The sequence below is a fragment of the Myxine glutinosa genome, chromosome 5, assembly GCF_964187855.1.
Source record: "Myxine glutinosa chromosome 5, kmMyxGlut1.1, whole genome shotgun sequence".
In the NCBI taxonomy this organism is placed as follows: Eukaryota; Metazoa; Chordata; class Myxini; order Myxiniformes; family Myxinidae; genus Myxine; species Myxine glutinosa.
In genome coordinates this window covers 93,382,561-93,406,981 of record NC_136265.1, presented here as the reverse complement: position 1 = coordinate 93,406,981, position 24,421 = coordinate 93,382,561, and the positions used below count along the sequence as shown (strand labels likewise).

At 42.5% G+C, this 24,421-nt stretch overlaps 1 protein-coding gene across 1 annotated transcript in view; it reads left to right on the top strand.

The window, feature by feature from the left end:
* Positions 1-24,421, top strand: part of LOC137427331 (uncharacterized) — a 131,864-nt gene that overhangs the window by 22,476 nt on the left and 84,967 nt on the right. Inside the window, exons 3-4 of the mRNA XM_078777114.1 lie at positions 1,865-2,059; positions 12,130-12,240. Of these exons, the coding sequence (XP_078633240.1) occupies positions 1,865-2,059; positions 12,130-12,240 (306 nt within the window). The remainder of the gene's footprint in view (positions 1-1,864; positions 2,060-12,129; positions 12,241-24,421) is intronic.

Here is a 24,421-nt window from a genome sequence, read left to right as displayed (position 1 = left end):
CTCTCTCCTCGTCTCTCTCCCCGTCTCTCTCCCCGTCTCTCTCCCCGTCTCTCTCCCCGTCTCTCTCCCCGTCTCTCTCCCCGTCTCTCTCCCCGTCTCTCTCCCCGTCTCTCTCCCCGTCTCTCTCCCCGTCTCTCTCCCCGTCTCTCTCCCCGTCTCTCTCCCCGTCTCTCTCCCCGTCTCTCTCCCCGTCTCTCTCCCCGTCTCTCTCCCCGTCTCTCTCCCCGTCTCTCTCCCCGTCTCTCTCCCCGTCTCTCTCCCCGTCTCTCTCCCCGTCTCTCTCCCCGTCTCTCTCCCCGTCTCTCTCCCCGTCTCTCTCCCCGTCTCTCTCCCCGTCTCTCTCCCCGTCTCTCTCCCCGTCTCTCTCCCCGTCTCTCTCCCCGTCTCTCTCCCCGTCTCTCTCCCCGTCTCTCTCCCCGTCTCTCTCCCCGTCTCTCTCCCCCCCTCTCTCTCCCCCTCTCTCTCTCCCCCTCTCTCTCCCCCTCCCTCTCACCCTCCCTCTCCCCCTCCCTCTCCCCCTCTCTCTCCCCCTCTCTCCCCCCCTCTCTCTCTCCCTCTCTCTCTTCCCCTCTCTCTTCCCCTCTCTCTTCCCCTCTCTCTTCCCCTCTCTCTTCCCCTCTCTCTTCCCCTCTCTCTTCCCCTCTCTCTTCCCCTCTCTCTTCCTCTCTCTCTTCCTCTCTCTCTTCCCCTCTCTCTTCCCCTCTCTCTCTCCCTCTCTCTCTTCCTCTCTCTGAAAGTACCGCCTGGCAACCTTTTCCCCCTCACATTTTGAATTTTGGGATTTGGCGATTCTTCTTGCCCTTTCCTGTGCTAATACGCTCGTTGAATTTGCAAAGAAACTTCACTTTCCTGCAGTGTTCAAACTAATGATACAAATGCTCTTCCTTTAAATCTTTAATACAGGTGGTTCAGTTCTACTTGCCAGAGTGATGAACATGAACTGAATTCCCATGGATGTGTTCCAGAGGAATGTTGTTGTTCCATCTGATTTTATTAAAAGTGATTTCTTATTTTTGACCTGAAAGTTATTGATGTGGGGAAACTGTCTGCATATCAGCATACTTGTGGCATGGATTACATCCGAGCCCAAATACTCCTTCATACACATCCCCTGTGCTCGTGTGTAAGGCATTCTCACCATAGAATGTCTACATCCTAAAATTGCTGAACAGGCCCAGATTTAACATAAATATCGAAACTTTTGAATGTTTTATATGTGGCCAAATCGGCACTCACATCAACATCTTATTATAATAGAGCAAACATATATGGTTCTGTATGTCACTATGTTTATATGCCACGAAAACGTCATCTTCTTCTTCCAAAAAAAATTACCACACTCTTAATTAACCCTCTTAATTGCCTTAAGACTGCTGAGACCCCTCAGACCTTTGACGACCCTTTAATTCCCCCAAGACCCTTCAGAGACCCAAAAGACCCCGAAAACCCAAAAGACCCCAAATACCCAAAACGCCCCGAATACCCAAAACACCTCAGACCCAAATTACCCTTAAAGGCCCAGAGGATCCAAAAGACCCAAATGGCCCTGATGACCCAAAAGACACCAAAATGGTCAAAGATGTCGTCCCCCTCTGAAACGACGTGTGGTGAGGCGCGTCGAGCGCGCCGAGTCACGCAAGTGTAATACAATTGCAGAATTGTCTTAAGACATGCAATTTTGTTTCATGGGGAGTAAAAGGGTGTGCGCTCGTGTGTGGTGAAAGTTTAAATTACTGTAACTGATTTAAAGAGAAGATAAGGCCTCAAGTTCAGAGGTACTTCACATATTGGCACTTTGTCAGATCAAGGTACTCAGAGTGGTGTAAACATCAGGAAGAGTGGTATGTTTCCCTCCTCTCTAAAGGTTCACCCACCATGTACGCTCAAGTTGGCTGTGAGAAGTATTCCTGTCATGTGCAGCCGGGATCGGAACAGCCGACTGTGCTCGTGTGTGGAATGAAGGTTGAGGAGCCGGAAGGATTTCCCGTGATTCTGCAGATAAAAATTGAGGATGTGAACTCCTTTGGTCTGGAGGAAGAGCAACGCGATCAGCCGAATGGTGAGTCGTGTGATTGACATCACTTCTGATGAGATATGCGTTTGTTTAGTGCGCTATTTTTTGTTTACTTGATAGAGGCTCCTGAAAGATTGAGAGCAGAATGGAAGGGAATAAAATGGAAAGAGGAAACGACAGCAGAGTATAAGTGAGCGTGAGATGAAGGGGAGGGGAGAGAAGGATACATGGGGGTGAATAAGCGGCACAGAAGTTGAAGGAAGAAGAGGAAAGGGAAAGTGTGTATGATGAAACCAATCAACGAACAAACCAAAAGAGGTGAGGTGAAAGAGGAAGAGAAAAGATGTGAAAGGAAGAGAAAAGATGTGAAAGAGGAAGAGAAAAGATGTGAAAGAGGAAGAGAAAAGTTGTGAAAGAGGAAGAGAAAAGATGTGAAAGAGGAAGAGAAAAGATGTGAAAGAGGAAGAGAAAAGATGTGAAAGAGGAAGAGAAAAGTTGTGAAAGAGGTGAGGTGAAAAGAGGTGAGGTGAGTTTGGGGGAGATCACAATGACCTGGAAAAAGGGAATGCTTTGCAATGGGGTCACTTTGAGGTTAAAAAGATCATGGGTGGATGGAGAGTGATCTGAGATTGTGATGAACAGCTTTCTTGAAAATGGTGGGTTGGTGCAAACATTGATGAATTCAATGCACGCGATAAAGGATGGCAGTTTATTATACACTAGTGGGGTCACCCGTGGAAATCCCACGGGCATGGACGTGTGTGACATTTCAACATATTGAGTTCGATGCTGCACATTCATTTTTACAAAATGGTTACTGGCAATTCATCAGATCCAGAAATGGTGTAATGAACATAATTTATTTATTTCACATAATATGTGACTCCTCACTCCTCTCCACCTGACACTCTCCTCTCTCCACCCTCACACCTCTCCAAACCCACTCATCACACTCCTCTCCAATACCTCCTCACACGCCTCTCCAATACCTCCTCACACTCCTCTCCAATACCTCCTCACACGCCTCTCCAATACCTCCTCACACTCCTCTCCAATACCTCCTCACACTCCTCTCAAATACCTCCTCACTCCTCTCCAATACCTCCTCACTCTCTCCAATCCCTCACACACCTCTCCAATCCCTTACACACCTCTCCAACCCCTTACACTCCTCTCCAACCCCTCACACTCCTCTCCAACCCCTCACACTCCTCTCCAACCCCTCACACTCCTCCAACCCCTCATACTCCTCTCCAACCCCTCACACTCCTCTCCAACCCCTCACACTCCTCTCCAAACCCTCACACTCCTCTCCAACCCCTCACACTCCTCTCCAACCCCTCACACTCCTCTCCAACCCCTCACACTCCTCTCCAACCCCTCACACTCCTCTCCAACCCCTCACACTCCTCTCCAATCCCTCACACTCCTCTCCAATTCCTCATACTCCCCACCAATCGTGCCTCACTCACGTCTCCAATCGCGCCTCTCTCCTCTCCAATCGCTCCTCACTCGCCTTTCCAATCGCGCCTCACTCTCCTCTTCAATCGCGCCTCACTCTCCTCTCCAATCGCTCCTCACTCGCCTCTCCAATCGCGCCCCAATCGCGCCTAACTTGCCCCTCCAATCGCGTCTCACTCGCCTCTCCAATCGCGCCTCACTCTCCTCTCCAATCGCTCCTCACTCTCCTCTCCAATCGCTCCTCACTCTCCTCTCCAATCGCTCCTCATTCTCCTCTCCAATCGCACCTCACTCGCCTCTTCAATCTCTCCAATCTCTCCTCACTCTCCTCTCCAATCGCCCTCACTCACCTCTCCAATCGGCCCTCACTCATCTCCAATCGGCCCTCACTCATCTCCAATCGGCCCTCACTCATCTCCAATCGGCCCTCGCTCATCTCCAATCGACCCTCGCTCATCTCCAATCGACCCTCGCTCATCTCCAATCGGCCCTCGCTCATCTCCAATCGGTCCTCACTCATCTCCAATCGGCCCTCACTCATCTCCAATCGGCCCTCACTCATCTCCAATCGGCCCTCACTCATCTCCAATCGGCCCTCACTCATCTCCAATCGGTCCTCACTCTCCTCTCCAATCGGTCCTCACTCTCCAACCCCTCGCTCCTCTCCAACCCCTCTCCAATACCTCGTCACACTCCTCTCCAATACCTCCTCACACTCCTCTCCAATACCTCCTCACACTCCTCTCCAATACCTCCTCACACTCTCCAATACCTCCTCACACTCTCCAATACCTCCTCACACTCCTCTCCAATACCTCGTCACACTCCTCTCCAATACCTCCTCACACTCCTCTCCAATACCTCCTCACACTCCTCTCCAATACCTCCTCACACTCCTCTCCAATACCTCCTCACTCACCTCTTCAATCGCTCCTCGCTCTCCTCTCCAATCGCGCCTCGCTCGCCTCTCCAATCGCGCCTCGCTCGCCTCTCCAATCGCTCCTCGCTCTCCTCTCCAATCGGCTTTTTCCCGTCTCGTTTCTCTCGTTTTTCTCCCGTCTCGTTCTTTTTCTTGCTCCATCATGTTCAAGTTTGCATTGACGTTCGTCGACGGACTCGTTCACCCGTCTCATTCGTTTTCTTGCTGCATCCTGTTCAAGTCTGCGTTCCTCATCGATCGTCTCGTTCATTTTGGAAATGGAAGTTTCCACGCAACGCATAAATTGTCACTGTCCTCAAGAGGAAGTGTCTCGTCATCATCAAATGACAAATGGCAAGAAAATTACATTGTGAAAGTTAAAGATTTCAAATAAACCTATTTAAAGTGTATGCGCACATATATCGTTTTAAAAAATGAAGAAATATCTCTCGGTAATTTCCCATGTGTGCGTGAATGTTCTCAATTATTTCTGACACCGAGTCCAAAACCATCGATAAAAATTAAATCAGATGGTGAATTCGAGTAAAATCGTGAGGGTGACTCAATGAATGGGCTTTATGTTACAGGCCTTTGAGAATTCATTTCGTTCTATAAACGGAAACTTTCATGGGATTCTCTTCCCGTTTTCTTTCAAACGAGTCTAAAACTATGTAAGCGACTCTTAAAAATGAAATGATATATCGAATTAGAGGTGAAATAAACCTGTGTGAGAGAGAAAGACAGCACGGGCCTAACTAAACAGGCCTCAAAGCTATTTGAGTTAATAAAATGGTGGATGTTTGTTTACATGAAGCCTCTCCAAGAATGGGTGGAGCTACTCTGCAAACGGAGTAAGCCACACCCCCGGACAGACAGCCAGACAGACAGAATCACCGTAGCCTATTATAATATAGATGTGTCAAGATTTGAACTCAGACAAGGTATCTCAATGACGTGTGTGCATCACTCTCAGGTATCTTGCCAGTCCAGTCCTTCAATACAATTCGTCATCAACACGTGATTTTTCCAAGCCACTCCTGAGCTTTGCTCCACTTTCTCACTCTTTTGATCCTTTCTCTTATCATATGTTCACTCTCCTTATCTCTCCTGATCATATGTTTACTATGATATTGACACTCTCCTTATCATATGTTCACATGTCATGGCTTTGGCCTATTCATTCCATTGTCTGCATTTGTCAATATGTTAACCTGCCACACTCTGCCATTTTGTTTTCCATGAGGGCTTTTTCGAGACAAAAAAAAGAAATCAACCAGTCACATGTTGGATCAAAATTGTTTGTAATTTGAGAATAAACGCAGTTTAGTGGAGAAAACCTCTATTTTCCGTCATCTACATTTTTCTTACCTTCTCTGTTTTGTTGGTTGTGATGTTGGGTTGTTGGGGCAGGAAGCAGCAGCAAGAAGTTGGAAGTTGGGGTGTGAAGAGAATGACAGAGATCTGTAATCTGGTGGTGAAAGAAGGCCGCATTCCAGTGGATTGGGATCTGAGTACCCTCGTCCCTCTATACAAGGGGAAAGGTGACCCTCGAGTGTGGCTCGTACCAAGCGATAAAGTTATTGGAGCATGGAATGAAGGTATTGGAAAGGGTGTTGGAGAGGAGGATAAGGAAGAAGGTGAAGATGGACGAAATGTAGTTCGGATTTATGCCAGGAAGAGGAACGACAGATGCGTTCTTTATTGTGAGGCAGTTGCAGGAGAAGTACATGGAGAAGAGGAAGAAGTTGTTTCTTGGGTTTGTTGATCTGGAGAAAGCATTCGATAGGGTTCCACGCGAAGTATTGACATGGGCTTTGAGGAAGTTTGGAGTGGAGGAATGGTTGATCAGAGTGGTGATGGCAATGGACAAAAGAGCGCGCACAGCTGTAAGGACAAAGGACGGGAACAGTGGTGGGTTTGAGGTGAAGGTGGGAGTGCATCAGGGGTCGGTACGAAGTCCACTCCACTATATAAGAGCGGTGTCTGTCTGTCACCATTTTTCTCAGAGATGGCTGAACGGATCTTCATCAGTGAGTACCTGGGAGTGTTTTCGGCAAAAAAAAAAAAAAAACTATGACAAAAGAAAAAGATTGTTTTTTTTGGAGTTAAAAAAAAAAATCGCTCAATTGTGCCTTCGCCTTTTAAAATTAATGAAAGTTATATACAAGTACACAGTCGCATAAATAAAGACAAAAAAAATCACCAGACATTTGAATACAAAGAAATCAAACAATTCCGGAAGTGTACGAAGTTGGTAGTTCGGCTTCTTCTTCATCCTGATCGGCATTGCAGGTAACTCAAAAACGTGATGAATGCCACATTCACCCACCAGCATATATATGAACCCCCTTCCTCTCCTGCCTCCCCCCCTCCCCTCCCCTTCTCCCCCTTTGCTCCCCTTCCCCCCTTCCCCCCTTCCCCCTTTACCCCCCCTATCCCCACAACCCCTCCCCCACCACTCCCCTTTTCCCCCCTCCCTCCCCCTTCCCCCCTACCCCCTATCCTCCTCCCCTTTCCTCCCTCCCCCCATCCTCCTCCTCTTCCCTCCTCCCCCTCCCCCCTCCCCCTCTCCTCCCTCACCCTCTCCTCCCCTCTCCCCCACTCTCCCCTCCTCCCTTCCCCTTCCCCCCTCTCCCATCCCCTTCCCCCTCCCCTCCCCTCTCCTCCTCTTCCCCCCCCCTTCCTCCCCTTCCCCCACCTTCCTCCCCTTCCCCCCCCCCCTTCCTCCCCTTCCACCCCTTCCCCGCCCGGCAACGCCGGGTACTTCTGCTAGTATTCGATAAATGTCAAACTACACAACACCAGAATGATGTCGACTACAAAGCAGAATAACCACGATCTAAACAAATCACATATTTAAACGATTCGGACGTCAACAAGACCGATCACTTCGGGTTCGGTAGATCTCCGGCTCAGGAGAATGTGGAGGATGCGCTACCTCCTCTTGTGGCATCTCCTCGATTGTCTGGAGATTTTGCAGAGTGGGCGGCAAGGATACGATCTCTGGCAAACCCTTGATCGTTACCGCACTCCTCTAGGAAATCCCTTCAGTTGACTTTACCTGCGACTCAGGTTCCCAAATTCTATCCACGACCTCCCCACGTGGCGCGAGATGACGAACTGACACGGTGGTCTCGCGACCATCGGCTAAGCGAACATGCGCGTACTCCTCATTCGCCGCGAGGATTCACTTCATCCACGAGCGGCTCATATTTGCTTTGACGTGTGGATCGACGGAGCAATACCGGTCCTGGTTCTGACAACCAGGTCGGTAACGAGTGTCCACTAAAACTCTGACGACGATAGGAGAACGTTCATTCATGTGGGGTTACATTGGTAACCGTGCACAATAAATACCGGATAGAATGTAACGCGTCAGGCAGCACCATTTCCCACTGGCTGACCGAAAGATCACGTGACTTGAGTCGCATGGAAACTGCCCGCCAGATTACGCTGTTGTAACATTCAACGATCCCATTGTCAATTCCCACGTTCGATCCCACGTTCAACGAAGTCAACGTGTGGCCCTGAATGGGTTCCTCTCATCTCCTCTCCCTGTTCAGGCTGGAGTTCCCTGAGGCAGTGTTCTGGGCCCTGTGCTTTTTCTGGTCTTCATCAATGATCTCTCTGACTCTCTTGAAAATCCTCTCTATCTCTTTGCTGATGACTCTACTCTCTGTCGCTCCATTCCTCATCCCTCAGATTGGCAGTCTGCAGCCTCCTCACTCTCTGCAGACCTGGACAAAATCACAGACTGGGCAAACAAGTGGAACAATTCTTTCAATCCTGACAAATCTCACACTCTTACGATGTCTCTCCGAAAAGACCGACTGGACAACCCTCCCATCCACTTTCTGAAAAATCCTCTCCAAGAATTTCTGTCACTCAGGTTTTTGGGTCTCACTATCTTCCATGATCTTTCCTGGGAAAACCACATTTCAAATCTGGCCTCCAAAGCCAGTCGCCGACTGGGCATCCAGCGTCGTGCGAAGTCCTTCCTTGGCACACCTGAGCTCCTCGCCACATACAAGGCTTTCATTCGCAGCTCAATGGAATACTGCTCTCCGCTCTGGGCTGGTGCTCCTGCCTCACACCTTGCTCGTCTTCACGCTGTTGAAACCAAAGCGTTCAGAATCATTGGAATCTCCCGCAATGAAGCTAACTCCAAGGGCCTTTCACTCACTCACGGCAGGCAGGTTGGTGGTCTTTCCGTCTTCTACCGACTCCTCTCTGGCCTTGCCCCCCCAGCTCTCTCTGGGCTCTGTCCCCCAAATATTCCTACAGGTTGCACAAGATCTGCCTGCAACCCTCTTATGGTTAAACTGCCAAAATCAAGACTCTCTGCTCACCTTCACTCCTTCATTCCTCTTTACTCCCGCCTTTGGAACAAACTCCCTCACTCTCTTCAATCCCACTCCACCCTCCAGGTCTTTAAAACAGCTGTTCACCACCATCTCTTATCTTCCCCCATCCAAAACCAACGAGATGGAAGGGAAGTGGTGTGAGAATGGTGAAGGGTAGGCAGGGACAGAAATACAAGTTTGTGTGGCAAGGGTGCCCGGAGGGCGTGAATGGTGTTGGTGTCCGGTTTTCTGAGGAGTTTGTGGACAGTGTGGTGAGTGTGACTAGAGTGAGTGATAGGTTGATGATGGTGAAAATGATGATTGGAAAGCTCTTGGTGAACGTCATCTTGGGATATGCTCCGCAGGTTGGTCGGAGCGATGAAGAGAAGGACAAGTTCTGGTGTGCGATAGAGAAGCTGATGGAAAACGTGAAAGATGAGGAAGTTGTTGTGGCAGGAGGAGACCTAAATGGACATGTGGGAAGGAGTATGGACGGTTTTGAGGGAGTTCATGAGGGTTACGGATATGGTGTGAGAAATGGAGAAGGTGAAAGGATTTTGGAGTTTGCTGCTGGAGTTGATTTGTTGATTTGTAATACTCAGTTCCAGAAAGGGGAAAATAAGCTTGTTACATACACGTCAGGTGGGTCGACGACAACTGTTGACTACCCGATGGTGCATAGGGGAGATAGGGGGCACCTCCGGGACACAAAGGTGATCCCGGGGGAGGAGGCTGTTTCACAGCACCACTTGGTTGTCTGCGACAAAAGGGTGAAAGGTGCGAGGAGAGCTCGGCGGGTGAAGTACCAACCGAGAATGAAGGTGTGGAGATTGAAAGAGGTGACAGTAAGGGAGGCATGAAAAGAGAGGCTGAGTCGGGTAGAGGATGATGTGCTTGAGCTTGAACTTGGTTGGATGTCAATGAAAGATAGTCTGTTGGGAGCCGTTAGTGAGGTATGTGGATGGACAAAAGGACCACTGAGGCACTCGGAAACATGGTGGTGGGATGATGAAGTTGGAAAGAGGATTGACGAGAAGAGGAAGAAGTTCAAGGAGTGGCAGAAGGGGAAGGGTACGGGAGCAGAAAAAGCAGAGCATGAAAGTTATAAGGCAGCCAAGAAAGCTGCAAAGAAAGAGGTAGCAAAGGCGCAGGAGACATGTAGGAAAATGTTCGGAGAACGCTTGGATTCGGAAGAGAGTCAGAGAGCGGTATTCAGGATTGCAAAGCAGATAGCGAAAGAGAGGTGTGATGCGATGGGGGTGAGTTGCGTGAAGGATGAAGTGGGACTAATCGTTGTGGACCCAGATGGAATTAAAGGAAGATGGAAAAGATATATGGAAATGCTGTTGAATACAGAGAATGAATGGGATGGCAACATAGAGAGTAACCCAGTTTTAGGACCGGCAGAGAAGATAACTGAGAAGGAAGTTGAGGAAGCGATAAAAGCATTGAAGAGTAGAAAGGCGGGAGGGCCGACGGGAGTTGTGGGATATATGTTGAAGGCAGCAGGAAGTTGGGGTGTGAAGAGAATGGCAGAGATCTGTAATCTGGTGCTGAAAGAAGGTCGCAATCCAGTGGATTGGGAACGGAGTACCCTCGTCCCTCGATACAAGGGGAAAGGTGACCCTCTGGAGTGTGGCTCGTACCGAGCGACAGAGTTATTGGAGCATGGAATGAAGGTATTGGAAAGGGTGTTGGAGAGGAGGATAAGGAAGAAGGTGAAGATCGACGAAATGCAGTTTGGATTTATGCCAGGAAGAGGAACGACAGACGTGCTCTTTATTGTGAGGCAGTTACAGGAGAAGTACATGGAGAAGAGGAAGAACTTGTTTCTTGGGTTTGTTGATCTGGAGAAAGCATTCGATAGGGTTCCACGCGAAGTATTGACATGGGCTTTGAGGAAGTTAGGAGTGGAGGAATGGTTGATCAGAGTAGTGATGGCAATGTACAAAAGAGCGCACACAATGTTAGGACAAAGGACGGGAACAGTGGTGGGTTTGAGGTGAAGGTGGGAGTGCATCAGGGGTCGGTACGAAGTCCACTACCATTCGTAGCTGTGATGGAAGTGCTGGCTCAGAACGTAAAGGAGGGTTTACCGTGGGAGTTGTTGTATGCAGATGATCTGGTGGTGATTGCAGAAAGTATGGATGGACTGAAGGAGAAGATGAACAAGTGGAAGGAATGTATGGAGACAAAAGGTCTGAAGGTGAATATCGGAAAGACGAAGGTAATGGCAAGTGGTAAAGCATGTGGTGAGGTGGAAAGAACTGGGAAGTGGCCACATGCTGTGTGCTGGAGGGGTATTGGAGTGAACTCCATTCAATGCACAATGTGCGCTGAGTGGGTTCATCAAAAATGTAGTAGTCTGAGAGGGTCATTAACCAGTGTGGCAGCTCCATTCAAATGTAAGGTGTGCACAGAGGGAGCTGCAGATGGAGGAAATGTTGAGTTGGATCTTGGAGACGTCGTGAAGCTGGAAGGTGTGAAAACATTTTGCTACCTCGGAGACATGCTGAATGGAGAAGGTGGATCAGACTCGGCAACGGTTGCTGGAGTGAGATGTGCATGGAAGAAGTTTCAGGAACTGAGTGGCGTGCTGATGAGCAGGGGAGTGTTGTTGAAGCTGAAGGGAAAGGTGTGTGCTGCATGTGTGAGAAGTGTTGTGATTTATGGGAGTGAGACATGGGTAATGAACGTAGAGCAGCAACGAAGGCTGGAAAGGGTGTAAATGCGAATGGTTCGGTGGATGTGCGGAGTATCGTTGAGAGAGGGGAAGACAAATGATGAATTGCGAAAGATGATGGGAATAGAGCATGTGATTGATGCTGTGAAGAGGAACATGTTGAGATGGTTTGGTCATGTGTTGAGGAAGGATGAAAGTGACTGGTTGAGAAGAGTGATGGAAATGAATGTGGAGGGAAGTAGAGGACGGGGAAGACCGAGAAAGACTTGGCTAAAGATGGTGGAAGAATAAATGCGGCCAAAGGGGTCAATGAGAGATGCAGAAAATAGGGCAAAATGGAGAAGATTGTCATGGGGACCGCAAGGCTAACTCCTGCTCTGGCAGGGAAAATGGCCTTAAAATGCATGTTGTTGTTGTTGTTGTTGTGTGATGGTGAAATTCCACTGAAGATGTGGTCAGGTCGGAAGCATCTCATAACATCGAGGCAGTTTATACAGAACATAATGCTTTGATATCATAATGTTTTCACATGACGCCATTCTTGAGGGAAATGTTTTATTTTCTCTCCAAGAAAGATTTAATGTAAAAATTTTTTTAAATGATTTCTTTTGATTTTAATGCAATATATTTTTTATCTATTTTAAGAGTATGAAAACAGCTATGCATGTGACACAAAACTGCCTGCATTTGATAAAAGTTACTTTTCCAGATTTATTTGTGAAAGCGGAAGTGAAAACTGAGCACGACATTGATGTTCACCTGGATCGACCCGAACCAAATGATGCTGAAGCTTCTTTCCTCAAGAACCATCCCCATGAAGGTTTCTGTCAATGAATGTCTATACATTTTGATTTGAGCAGTTTGATGATGAACTCTGGTGTTAAAAAAAAAAAAACACGATGTTATGTTTTAACTGCTTTAAGAAATAACCACATGGTAAATCAATTTCTCAAACATCATTTATCCCCTTCATTAATTAAATAAAATATTTTAGCCAACAATAATTAATATACCTTGTTGTAAGTAGGTGATAAATGTTGCTTCTGGGACACCTCCGTTTAACATGGGAAATCCCTATCTAATGTCATTTACCCCCTTGTCTTTTTCAAAAATCATAAACACCTCTATTTCTCCCTCTATGAACCTATAATCCTTCTCACCTTATGAACCTATAATCCTTCTCGCCTTATGAACCTATAATCCTTCTCACCTTCTGAACCTATAATCCTTCCAGCCTTATGAACCTATGATTTTCTTCCTTTATGAATCTATAATCCTTCTAGCCTTATGAACCTATGATCCTTCTCACTTACATGTAATTTTTACCCTATTCCCCCCACTACCCCCTTAATGTAGTTCCTTAGACCACTCTACTAATGAGCCTATAAATATATTATCTCTTTCTAACTTTTTTAAGAGTTCCATTCTCCTATAGAACTCATCCCCATCAAGTATATTTATAAAGTATACAGGTTCCTTAACCTTTTGTTGTGAAAGTATAAAGTGGTATGTTTCACGGAGGGTTCTTGTTTGACCTCCTCCTCTCCCACATACCATTTTAAAATTATAATATTTATTATCCGATTGATAACCATTAAAGTTCTCACTCCACTCTAATATATTTTTCTTCCCGCCCTCCATTACCCCACTTAACAAATGAATACGTTTATCCGTCTTGAGAACCTTCTGACCAGTGATTCTCTCAACCTCTTGAATCTGATATTTTTCACATTCGTTATGTTTTCCATTTATATACCAAGGTTGATTACACCTCCACTCTTTAGTCTGGTTGATACTTGGTTCTATCATTTATATCATAGAAAAAAGGTGGTGGTAGCCCGTTAAAATCCCTAACCCCCCTTTTTAACTTATCACTTATATATATCTTATCACTTATATATATCTTATCACTTATATATATCTTATCACTTATATATATCTTATCACTTATATATCTTATCACTTATATATCTTATCACTTATATCTTATCACTTATATATCTTATCACTTATATATCTTATCACTTATATACTTATATAACCATAAGGGAGACTATCAATTCCATTTTCTAAAATAAACCTCTTATCATCAAAAGCCCCCAATGCTTTCTTATTCACCTCTTCTGAATATAATTGATGTTTAGAACTTCTTATTCCATTAATCTTTCTAAACTCTTCTTTCTTTGTTGTTAAACAGTTATAATAATCCTTAAAGTTTATTGTTTCTTTAATGACATTTTTCTTTACACCTTTTAACTTCTTATCAGTCTTTTCAACGTTATTCACAATGTATTTATAAGCATAAGCCTTCGACCTCAATCCCACAAATTCACTCATAACATTTCCTCCCAATTCATCCTTGAACTTTCCAATCACCTTTTTATTTTTAGAAGAGAACAACTCACTCTCTGGACTGCAATTACTTGTATCATAGATATTAATGTCCTTTTTCATGTCTGAATAAACATCATCAGTATTAATTTTCAAAATAAAACTATCAGTATCCATATACAACAATGACACATTATCCTTATACTTTGATTTTAGATTAATATAAAAGTAATCATACATTAATGACTTTGACAAGTCAAGAATTGATGTTCCAATGTAAATAGGTTTGTCCATTTCAATACTCTCTTTAACCAAATGGATCGCACAAAAGTTCTCAGTAAAGACCTCAGCTCTAGTAAAACTCGGTCTATTAATTAATTTTGATGCTTGTTCCCAAGATGTTGCTAGTCTGATATTTTGTCTTTTCCTCACATTCTCCATGGTCTTACCAAAGACCGCATTATTCATCAATTTATAAAAGTCTTTCTCAAAATCTGTTTTTGACTCTGTTCTTCTTTGTGTATTAAAATCAATGTACCCCTTTAACCAATGACTTTGATTGAACTTTAGAACCCTGTGGATCTTCTCTACTCTTAGACCTTTTGATAAATATTGTCGCAAATTTCTTTGGTGTAGTACATAATTTTTCTTGTTATATAATGTAGTAAGTAATTTTTCTGTTGATTCACCTATATCAAACGATCGTTGATAATCACTCAACCATTCTTTCTTTGGACTTTCTTTCTCACAAGCAAATGGAAGATCTTTATGTTTGATATGAAGTTCTTCAGGATATTTTAAATCGACCTCAAAATAATAACCAACCTTTGAATCATCCAATTCTTTTTGTGTAGAGATACATACATCTTGTAAAACCTTTGTGTAGTCTTTTTCCTTTACCCATCTTAGTTTCCCATAAGGAAGAGCTTGAGACATTGCCCAGCCATACAAGTTGTTTGCGTCATAGTACATCAAGTAAGAACTCTTTTTCGTTTAATCATAATTTGGAAGATATTTGTTATTTGCTTTTGCATATCTGCTCGAGCATACTTGTGAAATTCCACCTCTTTTTGCCTTTTCAATCATCAAAAGCATATCGACATCGGTTATCAAATCCAAAGCTTGTTTTGTCATTTTCAACATCGCGCTCCAAGCCAATCCAGGTGCTGTGTGGTAGTGAGCAGGATCCAATCCATATCCAGTGCGACAAACAGATCTAAAGGCTTCAAATACATCGGCCAATAAAAGCACATCAGTTTTGAGATACAAATCGTGATACTCACCAAGATTCTTGATGTTATATTTTTCCCAAACATTTTGTGCGTGTACATAATCTTTATCAGATATATGACTGTTGTTTAATTTGTTATCGAAATTTTCTTTTAAAGGAAGTTGTGTTTCATTGAATCTCTCAAATGAGTCCATATCGTCATAGGGGTAAATTCCCTTTTGTGTTAGAAAATCTTTATCTGAAAAATACTCTGAAAGACATGGAAACTCTTTTAGATTTTGAACCAAGTTAGCCAATGGACTTGCCATGAATTTAAATGTATCAAGAAATCTGATATGAGTAATAGGAGATGTGTGAATTGTTTTTGTGAATGAAATGTATTTCTGATCTGTGTTAGGAATTGCTGAAATGTGTCCAGATGTCTTTGAAAGTTCATTAATAAATAGATGCGTATCATAATGAGCATCTATCTATAATTCCAGTAATCTCTGTGTGTTTGTTTGTACGTTTGTACGTTTGTTTGTCTGTGACCGCTGTTTCTCGACAACCACGGGTCCGATATACTTTAAACTTGCCAGGTATATTGCTGGGGACCCGAGGATGTGCCTTTTCAAGGTTTGAAATTAATCGGACAAGTACTTACCGAGCTATGGCGATTTAGCCGTTCGCCGTTCGCTTTGGCGTTGCGAATGGACCAAACCATTGCATGTAAATAGAGGGGGGGGTTCTGTGGTCGTTGCGAATGGACCAAACCATTCATGTAAATAGAGGGGGGGGGGGTTCTGTGGTCGTTACTGCCACGTGGTTTCAAAGTTTTTTTTTTTTGTTGTTGTTTGCACGCATGTTTTTTTGCACCCACGTACGGGCACGCCCTAGGATGTTTACACACACACACCCCTACACAAATTTTTTTTTTTTTTTTTTTTGGCAAGGAACGGGCACCCACGTACGGGCACGTCCAAGCTTATATATAGTACGGGCATGCCCTAGTTGTTATGAAGAAAGACAGGAATGAAAGAGGGGAGTTGATAATTAATATTACAACTTTGATGAGCTGGACCTTTATATTTACCAGTGAGATGACAATGATCTCTAACCTTTAGACCTTCACCAATTTTTTCCTCACAAATATGACAAACATTGTTTTTCTAAATTCCCTTTTCTGTTCACTCGTCAAGGACATTGGTTTATTAGTTTCTCTCATTATCTTGGTTAATCGGACACAGTCTTTTTCTAGTCGTTTCACAAACTCCTCTGGGGTATTTGAGCCTCTATACTCCTCTAACTTGTTATATTTATCACCAACGGATGATTTGATATAATAACAAAAACCGCAAGGAGTATGTTTTTGATATTTATTTGTGTATGATTCTTTTGGATCTGGAGAAGCAGTATCTATTTTTTCTAGAATACTTTCAAAATCAGCATATATAACAAATGGATGTTTGATCTTTTTCTTTTCATCTTTGAATGTGATATTTGAGCCTTCTTTAGGCATATTGATTACCGTTGATTTATGTTCACCACAATAATTTGAATGTTTATCTAATCTTTCTTGTGTATGGAAGAAGTTAAGACAACACAAACAAATATATATTTTATTTGTTCTTTTACATACTTGTGGTTTTATTAATTTAGCAATATCTTTAATGGATGTATAATGTGAATTTTCCTCTGAATTAAAATATAGAAGATTAATATGAGTTTGTTTACAATTGTCAGAAAGCTTTAAAACCTGAATGCTGTTTGTTTCTGTTAGACCATAAACATTAACTGATAAATTATTTATCTTTTCAAATTTAGGAATATCATTTAAAGCCATCGGAAACTTTAGATCTTTCGTATTTAATGTATTCTCATATTTTTTATAATGAGATACTCTTTCATCATGAAAATGTGGAGGATGTAAGATGTAAGTGTGCTAGAATAGACCAGAGAAAACATTTATTGTCTTTATTTTTGATATTGATAACTGCTTTTCTATTTTTGATAACACTGGGTAAATCAATGTAGGAAGAAGCTTTTAGAGGATCTGATTTAAGAATATGAATGTCTATGTAAATAATTTTTCCTAAATTGAATCCACTTCCTACGATTGAATTATCCACATCTTGCTCTTGTTTAATAAGTTCATCATAGACTCCTGATGTTTTAAAATCTTGATATGAAGATATAAAGTGTGGCTCAGTTCTCATGTATGGTGTATCTATAACTCCTTCGTCCTTTGTCATTTCTAATTTTACTCCCATATAAAATTTAAGTGGTTTCATTTCTTTTAGTGTTTTTTCAATCAACGTTTGAACAGCAGGTTTAACTATTTCTACAGCATCAACTATAGACTCTGGTTCAGGAGGTTTGAAGTTAAAGACTCTTATTTTAATATGTCCTTTGAATGCGCCATCAGAGTTTTTAGTTGTGATAAAATTTGATAAATGTAGAATTGTTTTAAGATGTATTTCGAAGCCTTTCTTGAGGATATTTTTATTACATGCAGAACAGTGTTTTGTTTCCTTCTGAATAGGAGATAGTTGGTGAAGTAGATTAAATGTGTGTTTGTTAGTTTTAAGGTGTCTTTTGTATTGTTTATATTCTTGTTCACAAACATCGCAATACGTTGCTTTGATCATATTTATTTAAATAGTAAAATTATACGAAAAACAAAGTGCCTTTTTTAGAGGCTTTTTAAAAGATGAAACTGTGCTTAAAGTAAAACGTTTACCTTTGAGCTTTTCAACTCGTTTTATGGATATAACTTTACTTAAAGTAAAACACCTTTGAGCTTTTCAACTCGTTTTATGTATATAACTTTACTTAAAGTAAAACACCTTTGAGCTTTTCAACTCGTTTTATGTATATAACTTTACTTATAGTAAAACACCTTTGAGCTTTTCAACACGTTTTATGTATATAACTTTACTTAAAGTAAAGCGTCTATGTATTAGCCAGAAAGTTTAGATACTCGAGTTCATCAATTTCAATTTCACTATCTGAGTCATCAATAAAGCTACTCTCATAACTATCATTTGAACACAAACTATTAGTATCATAACTATCTTCAGATCCTAGACTCTCAGTATAATAACTCTCAGAGTATTGACTGTTAATATCACTCATTTACATACCATTAAACTTCCATCAATATCTATATATTTTCTTTCATTAGAACTAATAACCACAATATTTTTTACATTAAATGTTATTTTCTAATAATCAGAGTACGGAATGATAGTTCACCACTAATATTCATATTATTAATTTCACCCACATCTTTGGGTCTATTAAAGAATATACAAATGTTTCCTCTAGAATCGTTGATGGTCTTATCATTCATTTTCAAAGCTTCTTTATCAATGACCTTTTCAAGCTTTGAGTAAATTGTTAGTAGTAGTGGAGAAACTTTTGTCAAATTTACTTTAATAGAGTTATTAATTAACATAGCTTGTCCCATAAATTTAATAAAAGGACACATGTTATTCTCCATTATGGGTTTAATCCAAAAATTTCCATATTTATCTTTGTTCAATTTAACATCTTTGACATATTTTTCTATATCTTCCACCGAAGTAGAGATTGATTGAAATTTGTCTTTTGTGTTTTACTTTAAGCACAGTTTCATCTTTGAAAAAGCCTCTAAAAAAGGCACTTTGTTTTAAGTATAATTTTACTTTATAAATATGATAAATTCTGAAGGATATTTAGAATTTCCAGACTCTCCATATGATAAATTAGAAATCTGCCACCATTGCGATAGAATAGGTCTTAATAATGAGGGTTCATATAAACAATGTATTTTCTGTGATTTAATTTTAATTAATGACAATAAAAAATATAGAAAAATATATAACTCTTTTAAATTAGAACCAAAAATGAATTACTTTACAAGATTAATAAGAGAGATGAATGTTAAGTATTATGGTGATAACTGATAATACACCATTTCTTTCAAGGGAAGAGACTTTGTATTGAGGAAATGTATAAGGGTTTAATTAGGTTTACTCTCCATAAATGGAGAGTAACCTATTATTACTGCTAGAGTTTTTCTTATTATTAGGTTTACTCTCCATGAAATGGAGAGAAACCTATTATTACTGCTGGAGTTTTTCTTATTATTATTCTTCCACCCTATTTTGCACCTCCGAAAACTTCATAATTAAATTTCTCAGCAACCGCTGGTCGGATTGACAGGAAATTTTCATCAAATGATCGGCTCGGCTCGTAGAATTTTTTAATGCTAATGATGACGTCGTAGGTCACGTGGTATGGGCGCCATCTTGTAAAACACCTTCAACTTTGCCCCTCTGTATCTCCGAAACGGCTCAATGGAAAAATTTGAGGAATGGCTCATTCTAAAAGAACTCTGCAATGGGAACAAAAAACATGTGTATTGAGTATATCAAAAATGCTAACGTTAAGAGGTTAGAATTCGTCAAACACAGTTTTTCTCCACCGAAAATGAGATTTTTTCCCCAGATGCTTAGTTAAAAAAAACTCAGAATGCGAAAATTTTCGAAGTCATACGTCACAGGGTTCTGCCGCCATCTTGTTTTCCGTAAAAAAAACACAAAAAACCCTTTTTCTCCGCAACGGCTGAACGGATCGGGCCCATACTTGGCATGCGTATTCGCATACCCATGTCGAATAAAAAAGTCAGCAAGCACGACGTCATCTGACACGTGGTTTCAGAGTTATGGCGTTTTCAAATTTCAAACTAGAAATGGAATCACCTCCATAATTTGTGGAGATATCGAGTGGAAACTTTACACAAATGTTCCACATGGGGGGATGTTTCATCGTTACTTGAGACGTTTTGATAAGTCACATGGTTTGGCCGCAATAAATAATGGAAGTTAAATTTTAAAAAGCTTGTAACTCTTGAACCGCTGCATGGATCGACTTGAATTTTTAATGCAATGTAGCTCTCATCGGGTGGAAAAAGTGTGCAAAATTTCAAGATGATTGGATGTACGGTCGCGAAGCTAAAGTCTTTATTGTTGAAAGAAGAAGAAACACACCATATTGTCCGCCCAGGCCACGACATCATCCGACATCAGTGCGATTGCCATTTTCAGTTTTAATTTCCTTTAAAAAACATTTTCTCTGCAATAATAGGGCCGATTGAGATAAAATTTGCACCATAGGAGGGACTCGGTCTGTAGAATATTTTAATGGTAATTATGACGTCGCAGGTCACGTGGTTCGGCCGCCATCTTGTTTTTCGTGAAAACATGAAAATCCCTTTTTCTCTGCAACGGCTGAACAGATCGAGGCCAAACTTTGCAAGCAGAATCGCATACCCATGACGAACAAAAGAGTCAGCGAGCACGACATCATCCGACACATGGTTTCAGAGTTATGACGTTTTTAAGCATGAACCTTTAAAACCTAGCTCCTCCCTCATTTTTGATCCAATCGAGGAGAAAATTCACAGATCTGTTCAGCATGTCAGTCTACTAAAATGTTATTTTAGAATTTGCGATAGGTCACGTGGTTTGGCAGATATCGTTAATTAAACGATTTTTTGTTTTTTAATGGATATCTCTTGAATCGCTTTATTGATCGACGTGAAACTTCATACTCTAGTAGAAGTCATGAAGAGTAACAAGTGTGCAAAATTTCAAGATGATTGGATGTACGGTCGCGAAGCTATAAGTCTTTATTGTTGAAAGAAGAAGAAACACACCATTTTGTCCTGCCAGGCCACGTCTCACAGTGAGTGCTATTGCCATTTTAAGTTTTAATTTCCTTTAAAAAACATTTTTTCTGCAATAATAGGGCCGATTGAGATAAAATTTTCACCATAGGAGGGACTCGGTCTGTAGAATATTGTAATGGTAAATATGACGTCGTAGGTCACGTGGTTCGGCAGCCATATTGTTTTTCGTGAAAACACGAAAACCGCTTTTTCTCTGCAACGGCTGAACAGATCGAGGCCAAACTTTGCAAGCGGCATCGCATACTCATGACGAACAAAAAAGTCAGCGAGCACGACATCATCCGACACATGGTTTCAGAGTTATGACGTTTTTAAGCATGAACCTTTAAAACCTAGCTCCTCCCTCATTTTTGATCCAATCGAGGAGAAAATTCACAGCTCTGTTCAGCATGTCAGTCTACTAAAATGTCATTTTAGAATTTGCGATAGGTCACGTGGTTTGGCAGATATCGTTAATTAAACGAAAATATTTTTTTTTAAATGGATATCTCTTGAATCGCTTTATTGATCAACGTGAAACTTCATACTCTAGTACAAGTCATGAAGAGTAACAGGTGTGCAAAATCTCAAGATGATTGGATGTACGGTCTGGAAACTAGAAGTTGTTATTGCCTGAAGAAGAAGAACCACAACACTTTTTTTTGACCAGGCCATGTGACATAACCACCTCACGAGCTAAGGGTAGCTCGAAATTAAATTGTCTTCGGATTTGACAGTCGCTAGAGGGTGTTAACATTCGAATGCAACAAATCTGGGCAAATTCTGATGAATTTTCGTAAAACTACACGATATTGTCATTTACATCGGAAAATAACATTGTAAAACTCTCCGCCGCCTCGGCTTATTTCTCGCTCTGAAGTTCATCCTGTCTTCAATTTTAAGGAGAAAGAGAGGTATCTGCAAGCAATGGTGACCTTTATTTTGTGGAAATCCGATTTACAATGACGAAGTTATCCAAAATCTAACATTTTAAATGGATCGCATTTCCAAAGTGAAATCTTCCACAGGTAAAATATCCACACGTGCAGGCACACCTTACGGCGTCAATTTGGCTCCGATTTAAAATCGGATTTCGATTGTCGTATTGCCTCGGATGAGTTAACAAAATACCACAACAAATCTGGTGACAATCATGAAAAATTTGACCAAGTTCGATCGACGGGATACTTCGTTCTACGCTGACATATGGCACGGGCCACGGATGACGTCATGCCACGGCAGGACGTTCTTCCACGGGTGGCAGATATCGTTAATTAAACGAAAATATTTTTTTAAATGGATGGGGTGGGGGGGGGGGGGGATGTGTGTGTGTTTGTGTGTGTGTGTATGGATGTGCGTGTGTGTGGGTTGGGGGGGGGGATATGTGTGTGTGTGTGGAGGGGTTGGGGTGTGCATGTGGAGGAGGGGGGGATGGATATGTGTGTGTGTGTATGTGTGGAGGGTGTGTGTGTGTCTGTGTGTGTGTGTGTGTGTGTGTGTGTGTGTGTGTGTTGGGAGTGGGGTGGGGAGATGTGTGTGTGTGTGTGTGTGGATGTGCGTGCGTGTGTGTGTATGTGTGTGTGGGTGTGAGGGGGCGGGTGGATATGTGTGTGTGTGGAGGGCTGTATGTGTGGAGGGGTGTTCGTGTGGGGGGAGGGGTGTGGGGGTGTTTGTGTGTGTGCATGTGTGTTAGGGTTGGGAGGGGTGGGGGGATGTGTGCATGTGTTTGTGTGTGTGTGTTAGGGGTGGGGGATATGTGTTTGTGTGTGTGTGTTGGGGCTGTGTGCATGTGTGTGTGTGTGTGTTAGGGGTGGGGGGATGCGTGTGTGTGTGTGTGTGTGTGTGTGTGTGTGTGTGTGTGTGTGTGTGTGTGTGTGTGTGTGTGTGTGTGTGTGTGTGTGTGTGTGTTGGGGGTGGGGGTGGGAGGATGTGTTGGGGGTGGGGGTGGGAGGATGTGTGCATGTGTTTGTGTTTGTGTGGGTGGGGGGTAGGGGGAGTGTGTGTGTGTGTGTGTGTGTGTGTGTGTGTGTGTGTGTGTGTGTGTGTGTGTGTGTGTGTGTGTGTGTGTGTGTGTGTGTGTGTGTGTGTGTGTGTGTGTGTGTGTGTGTGTGTGTGTGTGTGTGTGTGTCGGGGTTATATCCAAGGGGGTTGTGTCAAAGCATGTCCAATGAAAGTGGGGTTGTATCAAAAGTGGGGTTGTATCAACAGTGGGGTTGCATCAAAAGTGGGTGCGAGTAAACCGGTCATCACTGCCAGCAGTTTTCAAGTGGCAGTTCTAGTTATTAGGTTTACTCTCCATAAATGGAGAGTAACCTATTATTACTGCTAGAGTTTTTCTTATTAGGTTTACTCTCCATGAAATGGAGAGTAACCTATTATTACTGCTAGAGTTTTTATTATTATTCTTCCACCCTATTTTGCACCTCCGAAAACTTCATAATTAAGTTTCTCAGCAACCGCTGGTCGGATTGACAGGAAATTTTCATCAAATGATCGGCTAGGCTCGTAGAATTTTTTAATGCTAATGATGACGTCATAGGTCACGTGGTATGGGCGCCATCTTGTAAAACAACTTCAACTTTGCCCCTCTGTATCTCCGAAACGGCTCAATGGAAAAATTTGAGGAATGGCTCATTCTAAAGAACTCTGCAATGGGAACAAAAAACATGTGTATTGAGTATATCAAAAATGCTAACGTTAAGAGGTTAGAATTCGTCAAACACAGTTTTTCTCCCCCGAAAAAGAGATTTTTTTCCCCCAGATGCTTAGTTAAAAAAAACTCAGAATGCGAAAATTTTCGAAGTCATACGTCACATGGTTCGGCCGCCATCTTGTTTTCCGTGAAAAAACACAAAAAACCCTTTTTCTCCGCAACGGCTGAACGGATCGAGCCCAAACTTGGCATGCGTATTCGGATACCCATGACAAACAAAAAAAGTCAGCGAGCACGACGTCATCCGACACGTGGTTTCAGAGTTATGACGTTTTCAAATCTCAAACTAGAAATGGAATCACCTCCATAATTTGTGGAGGTATCGAGTGGAAACTTTACACAAATGTTCCTCATGGGGGGATGTTTAATCGTTACTTGAGACGTTTTTTTAAGTCACATGGTTTGGCCGCAATAAATAATGGAAGTTAAATTTTAAAAAGCTTGTAACTCTTGAACCACTGCATGGATCGACCTGAATTTTTAATACAATGTAGCTCTCATCAGGTGGAACAAGTGTACAAAATTTCAAGATGATTGGATGTACGGTCGCGAAGCTAAAGTCTTTATTGTTGAAAGAAGAAGAAACACACCATTTTGTCCTCCCAGGCCACGACATCATCCGACATCAGTGCGATTGCCATTTTCAGTTTTAATTTCCTTTAAAAAACATTTTCTCTGCAATAATATGGCCGATTGAGATAAAAATTTTCACCATAGGAGGGACTCGGTCTGTAGAATATTTTAATGGTAATTATGACGTCGCAGGTCACGTGGTTCGGCCGCCATCTTGTTTTTCGTGAAAACACGAAAACCCCTTTTTCTCTGCAACGGCTGAACAGATCGAGGCCAATCTTTGCACGCAGAATCGCATGCCCATGACGAACAAAAAAGTCAGCGAGGGCGACGTCATCCGACACATGGTTGCAGAGTTATGACGGTTTAAAGCATGAACCTTTAAAACGTAGCTCCTCCCTCATTTTTGATCCAATCGAGGAGAAACTTCACAGGTCTGTTCAGCATGTCAGTCTACTAAA